At 37.0% G+C, this 16360-nt stretch overlaps 1 protein-coding gene across 32 annotated transcripts in view; it reads right to left on the bottom strand.

Annotated features, from left to right (window-relative positions):
* Positions 1 to 16360, bottom strand: part of SORBS2 (sorbin and SH3 domain containing 2) — a 185431-nt gene that overhangs the window by 45276 nt on the left and 123795 nt on the right. For 24 of the 32 annotated variants that reach the window (XM_042811805.1, XM_042811812.1, XM_042811813.1 and 21 more), the window contains 3 exons: positions 8763 to 9233; positions 5217 to 5361; positions 2741 to 2907 (listed from right to left, as the gene is read on the bottom strand). In XM_042811805.1, the coding sequence (XP_042667739.1) occupies positions 2741 to 2907; positions 5217 to 5361; positions 8763 to 9233 (783 nt within the window). The remainder of the gene's footprint in view (positions 1 to 2740; positions 2908 to 5216; positions 5362 to 8762; positions 9234 to 16360) is intronic. The other 8 variants (XM_042811827.1, XM_042811828.1, XM_042811829.1 and 5 more) reach the window with 2 other exon arrangements.

Genomic DNA, 16360 nt, shown 5'->3' with positions numbered 1-16360 from the left:
ACACTCCATAATCACTTCAGTATTCAAATAATCAATCAGGAAGTATATGATTAAAGGAGGCACTTATGACTTTCAGTGGACCTTCTGAGTGGGGCACTTCTTTTTCCTAGCTGACATGCTACATCAGTAAGTACAGACAAAATATATGATTGGACTTCATTTTTTTCATTCTATTCAATAGAGGTCTTCTCAGCATACGGATTAATTTTGGAAGAAATGAAGCAATTATTTTTGGATAGTCTCTAACAGTGCAGTCATATTGCTTTCCAAGACTTTTTCCCCCCTTTTCTTCCCCTTTCCTAGATCCTGTCAGTGGTAAAGTCTAGTGCTGCCATTTGACTGAAAACTTTTTTGCCCTCTTTTCCAAAGACTTCATTTTTAATGCCTTGGAATGTCATCACCTTTGGGGCAGGGCTTGGCACAGAGGTAGAACTCAACAAGCTGAGTTTTCAGGCTTCAGGTTTTTTGCACTTGCTGGAGCTGACAGGAGCTACAGTAGTGCAGAGGTAACATCCTACCATGGGATAGGAGAGCTGTACACCAACCCTTCCCTTTTCAGAACCTTTGGACCAAAGGTTTGCAGGAATATAAAGTGAAGAGAACATCTCTGCTTTCCTTGGCTAAGCAGCTGTCACTAACCATCTTCCAAGAGGAAATACAGACTTGCAGGAAACCAGCACAATGAAATCTGGAATACAGACACTTCAAGATTCTTATTTACAAGCTTCCTTTTTGCTTCTAACAGTAGCACAGTATTTGGGAATACAATACATATGTTATCTATCACCTCTGAATCTCCATTTACTGCTTTTTAAATAGAATATGGCTGTTTTCATACAGATGGAAAAATGAGAAACTTTTAAACACTGGGTGCAACCATAAGCTCAATGAATTTGAAACCTTTTTTTCCTTCTGATGGTGTAAGTCTGAACCTTCTGAGAGAAGATTCCTATTTGGATTGACTACTGACATTGGAGAGAAAACAGGTGCTACACACTAACTTCTGCTCCTGGGAAGTGCAGTTAGAGCACTTTTGCATATTTCTGCACAGTGCTGCACTTCTGTGAGATGTCAAAGTGCAGCATATTTGAGTCTTTTGCTGACAACTCTATTGCCTTTGTTCTCACATGACTGGAGTACACTGGGTTCAAATATATCTGTATACATTTAAAATGTAATCTCAAATCAATATGCTGAAAACTGAAAACTGCCTCACTTCCAGCTAGATCTTAAAGAAGCAAAGTAAGGAGACAAAGTGGCATACGAGGCAGACACACTCACACAAGCTGGCATAATCTTTTAACTCACGTCTCATCATCAGAATCGGCTCTACAATTCAAAGCTTAAAAAGACGCAAGACATTTTTAAATTGAAACAATCAAAAATGAAGAGCAAATCCAGCTGAGAAATGCCATAATTCAAATCATATTATTTTTTCAGGAGAGTATCTCAGAGAAGCAGACCAATCTGAAAGTTAAATATAGGATGGCAGATTGCCAACTCTGTTAAGCATACTTGAGGGGGATTTCTGTTATACCCTTATATAACTAATATTCACGCTATTAGACTGATCTGCTATTTAAAAAAGAGGACAAAAATAATAACTTTCTCCCATGCACAACATAGGGACATTGTTAGTTAAAGAAGGGGTAGGAACCTAGAGCATTAATGCAAAGAAATTGATTCATTTTTTAAACCTTGATTGTATTCCTTTCTATGTCAAAAATAAAGAAATGCCAGTTTCCCCCCATTCTTAACAAAATTGTCCCCATCTTACCACTCATTCTGAATTTCTCCTATTGCTTTTTTCCATCAGTTCTTGCTCTTCCCCCTAATTTTTCAATCCACTGAAGCAATTCCTGGCGATTACAACACAGCCCCATAAGTCAGCACTGGCAGAGAGGATATATCCAATGACTGCTACATCCTTGCACCTCACAAAGACTTCACCTGCAAGGGCTCTGCTGCCTTCATCCTGGCTCCCACTCTTCTTTCTCTCCGTCTAGCACAGCACTGCTTCCAGCAGGGAAGGCCAGTAAGCACTTCCTCTACAGACCCAGCACAGCTGCCACTGTGCTCTCTGGACCAGCCAGAAGAGGCTGCCCTGAGAGCAGAATGGAAAGAATGCTTCAGCAGAGAGAAAACAAACCTTCTCAGTCTGACATCCTGGGCCACTCTAGCCAGGGACTAGTGGCAGATGATAGGAACTGAGCTCAATGAAGGGGTTTCTACTCTATTCGCCTACATGTCATCCAGGGGCATAGAGATAATGTTTTACATGTGTGCAAAAATACAACTTTCTTAGATTACTGACCGAATGAAACTACATTATACTGATCAAGTAAAAACCACTGCTCCTCAGAATGCAGGAGTGTGAGATTTATATGTTGTACATACATAGATACACATGTATACTTGTACACATGCATAAATACAGTACGTATATACTTTATTTTACTAATAACAAAGCAAACACAATTATTTCACATCTCCAGAAGGGAATACAAGAGAAGAGAGACAAAATTTTGATTAGTTCTAATTAAACCAGAAACATCAAGTTGCCCAATTACGTTCCCATCAGCATTCTCTTTCTCTGTCAACGCACAATATTATATTCATGAGCTGCCTGATTGCGCACACAGTATTCCACATTATATAAGAGTAGAAGAATGTGAAAAACCCATTACCAACAATCAATTCATTGTATGAGTTCATACGCAGATTCCCCAGAATTTCCTACCGTTCTAATTGCTGTAGGGATTCCAGATTCATCCACTGGGCCAATCCCTGCATAATGTGGAGCTTTAATGACTGTAATTTTTTTTTCTTCCTCTAAGGATTTACAGATTGGTATTGTACTGGTGGTGGTGCTGCTGCCAACATGTTGCGAGTATGTCTCTGTGGACTCTGTAAAGATAACATGAGAGGATAATGTATAACAACACAATAATCATTCTGGGCAATTGTAACACACTGCCCAATTTCACTGTGGTTTGCAAAGATGGATAATAATTTTGAGAAACATATTCATATGTAACACTTCATATGTGTTGGGGCTGAACCATAATCTTATTTATGGCTATCTAGCTCAGATTTTGGTAGATTAGATTGCAGTCACTGTTTTTGCTGCAACTTGCTTGGGAAAAAAAAAAAAAAAAAAAAAAAAAAAAAAAAAAGAAACAACCCACAAACCTAGCAAAATATACTGAGAAATAATAGGAGTAAAACCTTGTTGCTGTAAAACGAAATTGCATCTTACCTATCCATCCTTTGAAATAATGACAGAATTTCAAACTTCCCCTTCACAAAATTTAGCAGAATATATAATAATACATATATAGAAAACTACCATTCTGTCAGCACAGCATCAGATTTCAAACAGATCTCCAGAACAATCTATGTAAGATGTGTTTAGAAACAAAGATTAAAAAAAAACCAAACAAAACAAAGCAAATTTCTGTGTGTAATTTTCACCCTTCAGGTTACGTTGGTCTATTCAAATATCACTTTACATCATCCAGAGAATTGGCACTCAGCACTCAGAGCAACCTGATGATGCACTCATTTTCAGTGAATCTGCAGACTGCTGTGGTTCACGGTCATTGGCAATATTCCTAGCTCTTCTCCCCCAAAATCTTCCTTTAAAATTAAATAATGTGTCACTATTACATCTCTCTATAAAATCCAGAGAGAGCAATTCATTTAATAAAAAACAAAACAAACCAAAACCAAAAAAACCCCACCCATCTCACTGCTGGGATGGATCACATGACAATTGTTGCTGCGTGTAGGAAGAGCCCTGCTCCTACAGGCAGTATGTTTCAGTAAATCAGAGAGCTGCTATGACAAAGTGAGGTTTTTTGTACTGTGCAAGCACAGGTGCAGCGCCTGCAAGACATGTCTACTGCAGGGTAAATGAATGGCAGGAATACAAATAAACATTCTGACACTGGTGGTGAAGATTATGATTTAACATGATTATCCTTAAGCAAAATAGTTGAATTGTAATATAAATCAGTGAAAGAAGCTCTGGTAACTGAAAATGCTAATTTTAATTTGAATGTTTTGCCCATTGCTACTGCTGAGATTTGGCATGACTGCTTCAGCTGTTTACTCAAGTCTGAAGTCCTGCAAATAATCCAGTGCTACACATATATGGCGAGGGGCAACTCTACGTGGCACATGTCTAAATATTTGGGCCTTTTTCCCAAAATGCACAATACTAAATTTAGAAAACATTTGGTATTTGATCCCTCGTTCTTTGTAGATGGCCTCAAACTAAGGCCATCAGTGGGATTTTACGTGAGCAAGGAGAATGAAATCAGATTGTTACTGTGGAAAACAAAACTTAAGCATCATACAAGAGTAAAAATCATGGGAAAACACATTCCTGGTATATCCAAAACAATATCAACATACTTTAAGTTCAACAAACTGTAAGCAATCAAAGGACATAGCACTTGAGTAAATGGAATAAACCCATGTGTGCAGTTTTTTGCATCTATCACTAAGACCTGGATAGCAGCAGTTCTCTAAGTTGTAAGTCTCAGTGCCAGAAGTGCCACCTAATTTCCCTGCATGCACAATAAAAAAGTAAACTCCTGGATCATAATCAGATTGTTTTACATGTATACTCTTATCTGAATCTGCAAACTCTGGCAGAAAAAGAAGCAAGAAAACGATCGTACTGGCAAAACTAGATTATACTGTCAAAGCTCCTCTGTGAGGCTAATCATGCAAGTATTTAAGGAAAAAAAACAACTCAACAATGACCTACAAAAGTAAATTATAAATTGAGATGGCTTGAGGTGTTTAAAAGCTCAGGGGCCCCCCTTTGTTGGCAGTATTTCAACTGAAGCTTGTAGAGGTTGTGAGGAGAAGCAATGCACAAAACTGGTCTTTAGTTTCTTAAAGAGAGCAAAAGGAAACAGGCTCTGCAGGTTGAGCTGTTTCTATATGTGCTCCCTTTTCCTCAGGAAAGCAAGTGGGAAAGTGGCAAGAGGTCACTCTCATAAACATAAGGACGAGTAATAAAACTTAAAAGTAACTCCAGTTCAGGAACTATTACATGTAAAAGTAAATTCTATTATCTTTTGCATTTACTTCCTAAGGAGATGAATAGACAATACCTGCATTATGGATGTGATGCCCTTTGCCATTGTTTGCAATTTTGGCCACATAAATTGGAATATGTTGTGTAATGTATAAAGGCTTACCCATCATCCTGCCATGCTGCATGATAACAAGGTTGGAATTGAGAGAAGCTGGTGGAGAGTAAGCGGAAGAAGGGGAAAAAGGCCTTTGAAAGTGACTCACTGGGCTGGCAGCAGTGCCAGAGTTCCCATTCACTGTGATCTGAGCCTGAGAGAGACAAAACAATATCCCATTAAATGACACACACAAAGCCCACTGAATGCCATCCCAAACAAAAAGTAATGTAAGACTGTCATCCACGCAACAATTACCATTTGTCAGGTATCATTATGGCATCTGCATTCTCTGAAATACAAAACACATCACCTGTGGAGCAGAACGCGTTCCATTTATACACCTTGTATACGTACACACCTTGCACCTCCCCCCTTTGCTCCTTGTATGTGTAGCCTGTGAAGCATGATGATGGGAGGTGGCAGATGGGGCAGAGTCTAGGCAATAAAACCTAACTGCACAAACAAGATCTGACGTCAGTATAAAATGGAGATGGCAATAAAAATTCCTCTCATCACGTGACAAAGGCTGCCTGCTGTAGATCACTCACTCCAAAAAACACGGAATCATAGAATCATAGAATTGCTCAGGTCGGAAAAGACCTTAAAGAACATCAAAGTCCAACCATGACCTAACCATCCTACCCTAACTAACAACCCTCCACTAAATAATGTCCCTGAGCACCACATACAAATGGTTTTTAAACACATCCAGGGATGGTGACTCAACCACCTCCCTGGGGAGCCTATTCCAGTGCTTAACAACCCTTTCTGTAAAGAAGTTTTTCCTGATGTCCAACCTAAACTTACCCTGGCACAACTTGAGGAATAATAATGTTCCCATGATCCACATGCACCACCCCTATTGATATTAATGATACTTCTGAGCAGGCTGAATGGAAAAGTCTTATTACAGGTAGCTAAATTAAGTGAGCCATAGCTTCATTAAAAATATAGTTTGGAATCCCTGCACCTGGGCTGTAATACTTCTATGGGGAGCATTGAAGGAATCAGACCAGAGATACCAAGAAAGCATATGGAGTGAAATAAGAGGGAAGCTTTCTATCACATCTCTTCAAGTACATCTCTGTTTTAAATCTTAACAAAATCATGAGTGCTATAACCTGCTCAGTTTAATTTAACTAAAGAGAAGATCTAAAACAACATAAGCATTCAAAGTGAGGCTCTTTGAACACTGTAAATGTAAAACAGGAGACTATTTAAAGCTGCAAAGCGTAAGTAAATCCCATATGAAAAGACATATTATTATTGCATTTAAAAATGAAATGGTTCATGACCTCTTGTATAGATGCATGTTTTGGAGACTAGTAATTTGAATTTTTCAAACGTCTCAGCCCCCGGTAGCTAGTTGAGTGAAACCAAATGAATTTCTGTAGAAGTATCATGAAAACACGATGTACAGAAGTAGCTGATGGACATCAGTCACAAGCGCAAATGTGGAATGTCCAAATATGACATTTCTGAATTTGGTTTTAGAGAGGATAGCAGCTCAAATAGTACAATTTCTTAGTTCTTAATGACGTTCCCTTTAAAGAAAGTTTCCATTGTGGTCACTACTGAAGTTATGTATCTGAAGCATCTTGCACTGCTGGGAAAGTTCATTATAGGTCTATTTTGAGAAGTTTCAAGTTGTTTTTGATACTGATGCTGTTTCTTTTTGGGGGATCAGCTACAAAATCTTTACTCCCGAGCTCTCACTAAGGGCCTCAAGAATAAACAGATCTCCTCAAATTGGAAATGTTTTTGAAAGTGTGGCTCCAGCTTATGTGGTGGATGGCACACCCCTATGCTGCTTTTATTGTTCTCTCAGTGGTTTTCATCAACACAATGAATCAATGTCTTCTTTGAGAATGAAGATTATTCAAGTATCATTACAGCCACTAGCAGCATGTTTACTTGTATGCATGTGCCACCAGCTTGTCTCTCATCTTCTCATTTCATAGATAAGTGCACAGCCATCTAGCCCTCCTCTACAAAGGAATGGAAACAAAGATCTTTTGCAATGCAGAGGTCTGCCTTGACAGTAGTTTAATCTTGCTATGGGGCACTTTGGATTGTTTAGGGAGCATTATCTTTTGGTGGGAGACTCATCCATTCTCTGTGTAAATCTAGTAGTGAAACATGTTCATTTGTCTAGTCATATCTAGAAAAGAAAGCGATGGCCAAGATAATAATAGATATCTCTACAGGGAAACTATTCAAAAAAGGAAAAAGGGAAGGATTGTTCACTTTGTAAAACAAACATAGGGATTGTTTTTGATGCAGGTTAGAAGAAAATACAGATGCTCCAGGCTTTCTGTAACTCATCCTATGGTGATTGTGCCTTATTTACATACACCTCTCTATACTGATCATGGTATCTTTCATTACAACAACTGGACAGCATGCAGATTAACATCACTGACTCTTCTTAAAATTTTAGGTTTCAAAGATATGTTAACAATCAGAGCATTTATATGCCTGATATTATTTTTTTAAACAGCATTCACTGAACTGACTACAGGTTATTGACTCTATCTGCATGTTTGGGCTCAACTACATTCTAGAAAACATATATGAAATGCAAAAAAAATTATACACTGTTCCTTTTCAGAATTTTAAGTGCTACATTTGGACTGGAAAATGATAGCATGCAATCATTTGTACAAAGTTGAAATGCTGTTGTTACACAGTAAAACTTTGGTCTCAGAACATTTCTCAGTTTTGTAGTTCAGCAACAAATTGCTCACTCTAAATGAAAACTCTGTTCTGACTCATTTTGGTCATGTAAATAATCTCAAAAGAAATGAAAATTGATCTGTATTTGACCTAAATTCTATAAATTCTCTCTACCCGTATCTGAGTGTACTAAGGTACAGAATAGTGAACATATACACAAATCACAATTGTATGCTGCTGTTCTCCTTGAGTTAGATAAGAGAAAAGTAACAGGACACTTGAATGCTAGAAACTTATTTCTGAAGTTCACTCCTGTAAGAAACAATGCTTAAGAGAGGGAAAGGTCAGTTAAAGGAGAGAAAAACAGCTTCATGCAGTCAGTGGTCATGGCTGGGGGAAAAAAGGTGTTAAGCATTGCCAACATTTACTACAAATTTACAGGTTATACTAATGAAATCTCTACGCTGCTATAAGCCAAAAAAATGGTGGCAGCCAATAGGCTACACCTCCACAAACCTGTAAGTTGCTAACAGTACTTTAAATGCATCTCTCCAAAATTTACAGATCACTTGCTTCCATTGCATTTGGAATGGATATTTATTGAATTTACTCTCATTTCTTGCAAGCAAAATGTTTGATGCACCTTGGACAACAACATGGAAGTGCAACAACTTCATACCATTTTCCTGTCTATTACCAAAACTGATATGCAAATTATTTGTTTAAACAACTGTTACAGAGCATACTTCAGACTGTGAATACAGGAAACTTAACAGAATGCTTGTTTATGCAATGGGTTAACAGACAAGTTTGAATTCTTTTCCCCTTTGACAACCTGCAAACAAAATGGAGCAGGAAAAAAGGAAGGATAATTACATTGGAAGTGGCGGCAGTGTTGGTTAAGGTGGTGCCATCTGACACAGCAGACATCTGGCTCAAGGTTGGGGAAGGTGTTTCAGAGCAGTCAGTAGTATCATAGCTACAAGTCTGCAGCTCATCTAGAATGACTGTGGAGGACTCACTCGTGCGGGAGGAGCACTCACTCATGGCAGAATCTGTGCTTACAGAGGCTGTTTCATTCTTGTGGATAGTATTTTCAGAAGCTAGGAATGGGCATTTATATGAAAATTGTGAAAGGGCTGGGGTTTTATAAAAGCGTGAAAAATCATCAAGCGTTGGCAAAGAATATGGTACTAGATGGGTGCCACTGTCTGGTGAGAAAGAGGCTCTGTTAACTGGTACCACAGGAGGAGGAAGAGGCAGTGGAGAAGCTTCTGTTGTTGTTTGTCTGTGTGTCTGTGAAGCATTTACCTCCATCACAGGGGCAGTTACTTTCTGGTTTCCAAGCTGAGATTTGAGGAAAAAAAAAATAAGAAAGAAACAGATTACCAAATGAATAATTTTTTTTCCCTTTGCCTCTTGTTGCGTGTAGGAGAATTACAAAAGCGTAAGTTTTTTCAGCAGCCCTAGGAAGTTCACATTCACATGGATTAGGAAATAGATCAACAACACTCTACATTAAAGTACGAAAACATGAAGAAAATTAATGTATCGAATACTATTGGAAGCAATGCCAGAAACCGTAGTGCGTTGGGGATGAACATTCCATATATTCCACAATGTATTCCATAATTAATAACACTATTAAAAAAAAAATGAGGCTAGAGAACATAATTTTCCTTTTGTTTATAAAAGGAAAAAGGCATATGCAAGTCTGATCTCCATTAATGTTGCTCCTTTTTTTTTTTTTGGTCAAAATACAGGTATCAGTTTGAAATTAATATTAAGGTACAGATGGGTAGGACCACAAGCTAAAAAGTAGTGCTAGTAATGAATGTTCACATTACCTGTAAGATTGTCTATTTATTTATTTTTGCCTCTTTTGATTGAATACATCTCCACTGCCTCACTAATAAAAATGTTTGGAAGATCTTAGAATTTCCAAGCACTCTGGAAGCACCCTGTCAGCCTACTGGATAAGGTGTAAGTATAGCTGCCTCTTCAACATTAGAGAGCTATAGGATTGTTAGGGTATTGGATATAAATTTGAGGAAGGGTAAGGGTTGGGAACACAAGTACAGGACAGGGATGATTTAACACTGAAACAAAACACACTGCCTAGCTGGCTTCAGCATCATTCCTTAAAAGAACTTGGGAATATCCTCACGAGAGAGCTTCTGAGAATTACTACATTACAAACTTTATATTCTGATATTTCATATCAGACACAGGCACTGTGTTTAAAACTTTCCTGAACCTGGCTTTTTGTATCTGTAACTTGTTTTTGAATTAAAGGTATGAGAAAAGCATGCTGGTACCCAACCTTTGGTAATTGTACAGTTTTTTGTATACTACATATCAGCCACAAATTATCCATCAGTTTTGGAAATATATCAAAATGCTGCCTACTTCAGCACAGAGCTGACAAGTTCTGGAATAGCTGCAGTGAAAGAACGTTTGGGATTTTGATTTATTTAAAACAAAGAGCACTGGGATGCCATATACAGCAATTACTAGTTTAAAAAGCAACATTTACTCACAAATACCACATTGTTACTGATAACATTAGTATTTTAAAAAGCAACATTTACTCACAAATACCACATTGTTACTGATAGCATTAGTATTTTTTTTCTGTGCTTGACATATGCAGATGTCTTTAATCATTTGAAAATGTTCTAAGTCATCAGATTAAAATGCCATTTTGGCATTTTAATCCACAATCTGAAACTATCTTTTAAAGCCTTTATAGAAGACTTGGAATGTAATTCAGATTACTCTACTTATAAGAGGTCACTGGGGATCCAGTCCCACAATGATCTTGCTGAGATCAACTAAAAATTACAGAAATAATCTTACTGAGGTCAACAGGACCATCCCTCTGAATGAGCATTTCAGAAATGGTTTTGAAGCACATCCAAGAGATACCCATCACTTCTTTCAAAGGGTTCAGAAGAACTGTTTGGCATTATTGGATCTATAGGGTACGTAAAGATAGCCAGAACTTGCTGGCAAAATTAGAAGTTAAAACAGTAAGAAACAAAAGCCTCTAGTTGAACAGCTTGAAATTTAAACCTTATTCACAATAATGAAATCTACAGCATAAAAAATAAAAATAATTTTAAAAAAATCCATAGAGCAAGTCTGAAGGTTTAGAAAAGTCAATTATTGAGTGGATGACTGTAAAAGGAAATACGGGTTTTAGAGATAATTATTTCGCCACTGGAAACTTCAAAAGAACAACAGAATACTATCAAGTTATCACAAAAAGCAATCATACACACATGCAAAACAGCTGCTTATACAGCAAAATTATCAGGGACTTAAGTTATCTGAATTTATGTACTCATATAAGACACAGTAATTTCACCCTTAGACACATAAAGGGAAAACAGAAGGATGCCTCATTATGAATTTCATCATCCAAGTCACAGTTCAGTATCTTCAGCAAAAGACATGAACCAAGAAATAAATGAGGCAAAGCCAGCATGAAACGGAAGTTCTTGACAGATGTCCTCTCTGCATCCCCAGGGGAAAAAATGCATGTCACTGAGCTAAAATATCTAAGTTGATCACTGAACTGCTGAAACAAAAAGCAACTGTACATAATCAGTAAACCTAGTAAGCTTTCTGGCTTCAGATGATTACCTGCATGCTTGAAGTAGGGATGGACAACACAAGGAAAGATATTCAGGGTGCATCCAGAGAGCAAGTGAAACTGAATTCTTAAAGAATTAAATTCATTGTTCTTGGCAAATCATAGCTGATTTCATTGAGGTACATTCTTAAATAGAAGATAACATGGGTGGAAGGAATACAGCAATTCCAGATACTGATTCCCAACATGAAGATTTTCAGCTTTGTAGAATAAAATTGGAATATTCTGACTGACTCCAGAATTCTGTCATAGAGATAGTCATCACTCTGGGGCAGAGTGGATGAAATGGTGACTGAAAACAACAGTATTAAAAAACAAAACAAAACAAAAAACAACAAAAAACCCAACACAAAACAACAAAACAATAAAAAACTTGATCTCTCTCAACATGGAGTGTTGGTAAACACTAAATAACAGATATATTTAGCTACTACTAAATCCATATTTGTCATCACTGTGAAGAATATGAGAAAGACAAGGTTGAATGCATTTTAAAAAACCATCTTTTACGACCAGTTCCATCTGTTTAAGTTTGTTATTTTTATAGCCCAAGAAATGGAAGAAGAAGTCAGGTGGATTACTGGCTGAACAATTCATTTTATCAATTAGAATGATGAAAAATTAGAGTACATAATTCTCTTGGGCTATGGAGCAACATCTGAGAGATAAATATCAACACAGTTGTGAAGTCAATTGAAGGTCTCAAGCAGAGCTTTCAATTGGTACTCAGAAACATTTACCTTCCATCAAATACTGGAATGTCAGGCCTGAAACTTTCAGTTTCCAGCTGATTCACATAAAGTAGACAGATGTTCCTACTATAAACTTCATAACCAATCATCTGTCATTTTAATTCAAGATTTGTGGACTACTGCAAGGTTACTAATGACACCAAAGCACTGGCCTTGCTTCAACAATCAAGACACAGATAGGGAGGATGAGTGAATAAATTCATTTTGTTAATGCATAGCAGAGTTTAGTAATCAACATTCAAATTACACTCATACACTTGTACAAATGGGTAAAAATACCTCTAAGACAATGTCAAAATCTTGAAACTGATGCTGCAAGTTACATTCCTGTGTCCATTTTTACTAACTAATCCTCTTATTCTAAACTCAATGTGTGGAGATGATTCAGCCCTCGTGCAAAACAGTATTACAGAAGAGAAAAGGAAAATTATGTGCTTGTTTTTCTTTGCTTGCCATCTGTCCCTGACACACAGAAACCTGTCTCCTCACCCTCAACAATACTCAGTACATCATCAAGAACTACCAAACAGTATCTGTATTAGATACAGCTTTTCAGTAAAAACAGTGAATTACAAGTTTATTTTCATAGATTCATTTATCTACAGTTATGGGGCTGGCCAAATAAATACATTCATAAACATTTAGCCTTTACTTATCCACAACGTAAGTGCTAAACTAAGACTTCAGTCATCTGTGGAATTCAAGAAAACAGAACATGTTTTGCATCTTCAGTTTTAGAGAGAGGTATGTAGAGCAAGATAGCACTCATGAACGTGGGCACAAAATGAAGATTAAAAACATTAGGTGTTTATGCCAGAAGAAGCAGCTCAGAGTTCTTCATCAGTTTAAAATCTTCGCTTATTAGAAATGTGGATAATGAAACTTATGCTGTCTCATACTAACAAGCACTGATTTCTCTGTTGAAAGAGATTGGGATATTTCTCTCACATTTGCAGTATAGCACAAAGTGGCAGGATCTCACAAGGTTTTAAGTAATATTAAAAAAAACCAACAACAACAAAAACACAACCCACAACAATACCAAGCAATTTGAATGCTCCTCTTTTCACACATGCTTTCAAGGGGTTTAACCCCTCTCTGAGTAGGAGTGTTTGTAAAATGTCGCTTAGTGAGTCATACCACACTTCTGCTTGCTCCTGGAGTTTCAGTAGATGAAAGGAAATGCAAACAGAAGAACAGACATAACAAGAGAAATTAAAGAATAGTGAAAGAATAATGAAAAATTCCATGAACTTGTTGAGCCATATAGGCTCTCTCATTTTTACAGCTGGCTGAATCTTTGCGTATTTTGGTGCTATCATATAGAATGTACACGTGCTATACACACATAGGTACCGACACATGCACAGCATTTCTCCACTTCCATTGCAATAACCCACTGGCTCCATGTTTGGATCCTGATATGGTATATAAACATAGTAATGTTTAGAATTTATCTCAATTTTGAACATCAGGAATGATGTCAGCTGAATTCTGCAGGCAAGCAAAGAATAAACGGATACACCTTGGAAGGCTATATTTCTTGATGATCTCTATGATCTGCTCAATTTTTTGTTATTTTATTCAAAAAACCCCAGTTGACAAATTTCTGATTGTTCTTCCCACACACTGAGAATACAGGAAAATAAGTGTAGAATTGTCAAATAAGTCACAACTATTTTTGACATTTGTCAGCCCATTGTAAAACAAAAATAAGTTCTAAAATAAAAAGAACTGCAAATTGTATTTTGACTTCTAAAATTCTAATAAAAAAGCTAAAAGATAACTTATTTATGGTCATTTGGATCATTTGAGTATTACTTTGGATGTTAAAAAAGATATTTTTCTTAATAAGCGTTAGCTGTTGTAATACCACTTTTGTTTGAGAGAAGGTGATTTATTTGAGAATATGCAAAGCACCACATTGTAAACAGGACAAACAACTATTTTTAAGTGAAAAGAAAACATACAAATGCTCAAGTTACACTGGCTACACCCACATCAGTTCCACAGTCTGATAGCTTCTCTCAATGCTTGTGTTTTCAAAGGCTTGCAAGTCTCTGTCCTATGATTTTTGGGCCTAACCCAGCTACCATGAAAATATCGTGCTCAGCCTTGCTCTTTCTGACATGATTTCTTTATTGTGAGTCTTGAACAGGAAACACTAAATAGTGAACTGGCTCTTTTCAAGGACAAAGCAACCTGTTTTTCCTTAAGTACTCTAAATAATGCATATTTCAATAGAATAGTTTTGACAATAGTTTTAGCTCTAATCTCAAGAAGGACAAATTTCACTGCAAGTCTTATGTGATTCCAGTGGTTGATGGAATGGTTAATTCAAAAACAGCACTGCAAATTGTTGACCAATAATTTCAGAGCTTTGCTCAGATCAAAATTCCCACTTCAACTTGAAGAAAACTGACACATTACAAATTGTTCAACTATTCTACAGCTAACGCAGAAAATTTTGGCTTCCACAGTAAAGACCTGATTAAGCATGATGCTTTCAAAGAACAAGATATATTACTTTGTTGACACAATGCTGTCAGTGGGCTTCAAGTTTGCATGATTGTGTCATTTTACTTCAAAGTAGACACACTGATGTTGGCAAAACTTGACAAACACAAATATGCTGTGATGGGATCCTGGCTTAGACTAAGCTGTGAAGCAGATACGCTTAAACCTACAGCAATCCCTACCAACTATCTGAAGGGTTTTCAAACTCAGATAATCTAGTACACTGGTAATTAACTTCTAAAAAAGAAAATTCTTAATGTGACTAGGTAATGCAGAGAAGAAAGTTTATCCGTAGATTTTTTTTTTTTTTGCAAGTACATATTTCTTTTGTATTATGCCTTCCAGACCTATTTTACCTGATTAATTAACTTTCAGAATGGTAATAAACCCTGCTAACTCTTCTAGTCCCTAGGAAGCTTTTTCCATCTTTTCTAAGACCTAGCTATCTGCCCCCTGAACCACATGGCAATCTTTCAGTATAGGCCGTAGTTCCTCAGCAGCCTAGTATGACTCTTATCCACTGCAACCAACAATCATGGGAACTTATTTTTTAATCCTTGAACATGTTTTATTACTGTTCATCAAAAAATGCTAACATCCCTTCCCCTCCCTAGTATGCATCTGATCTAGCTACTCTAAGAGGACTGTAACCAAGAAATAAGGAAAAGTGCTGTCTGTCAAATGCTGCAGATTTGATTAAGATTTTTGAATATATATATATTTTTCCCAGTAAATACCAGGATTACTAGAGATGTTTTAAAAACTTGTGTCTTTAAGGTAACAAATAATAATATACAAGAACCACACAGGCTGCTTGCCATAATTTATATCACTGATGCATAGTAAAATACGTTCACAAGAGAAATCACTCCCACAGGTGATTTAAGAAAAAAAAGATTATTTGACATGTACATGAAAAGTGATCCTCCTATTATTACTTACTACGATGCTTGATAGCATCTCTTCATACACAAGATAGAGTTGCTTCTGTGAGACTGCTGGCTATATTACGTTCTTGATACCCACATTTCTCCTGAATGAGATCAGTACAGAATTTTCATCTCAATAGGCACAGGGTTTGCAGGAAACAGAAGGATTTAGAAATGCCTTGCCTTGTTTGTAGAGGTGGTTGACTTAAAAGACTTTAGCAATCACACAGGACACTAAGAAGACAGCAAGGATTGCCCTGCTGAAAACATTTAGAAAACTATTTGGTGGCTCTAGGAAACTGCCAGAGTTGCATTTGCAGAAAAAAACAACAACCATTTCCTACCCATATGCTATCCTTCCACAGCAACTGTGTCAACAGAGTGTTTTAATGACGCAACCTCTCAACCTACCATTCACTAATTTCCTATTGTGCATTTGCACTCCATAAAGTTCTCACAGAGGAACAAGGAAGTCTACTTTCCAGCTCAGTTGCCTTTTCTTTTTCTTATTTTTTGGGTACAATATACTTCCCAAAAACTACGTTTTGCTCAGTTCTAGTTTGATTCATGTGACAGGTAGTTTTACCCAGAAAACAGAAGGTCTAACTTTGATAATGT

Source organism: Centrocercus urophasianus, unplaced genomic scaffold (assembly GCF_019232065.1).
Source record: "Centrocercus urophasianus isolate 14NV4802_14NV808 unplaced genomic scaffold, USGS_Curo_1.0 seq_13, whole genome shotgun sequence".
NCBI classification, from domain to species: Eukaryota; Metazoa; Chordata; class Aves; order Galliformes; family Phasianidae; genus Centrocercus; species Centrocercus urophasianus.
This window is presented reverse-complemented; position numbering and strand designations above follow the sequence as displayed.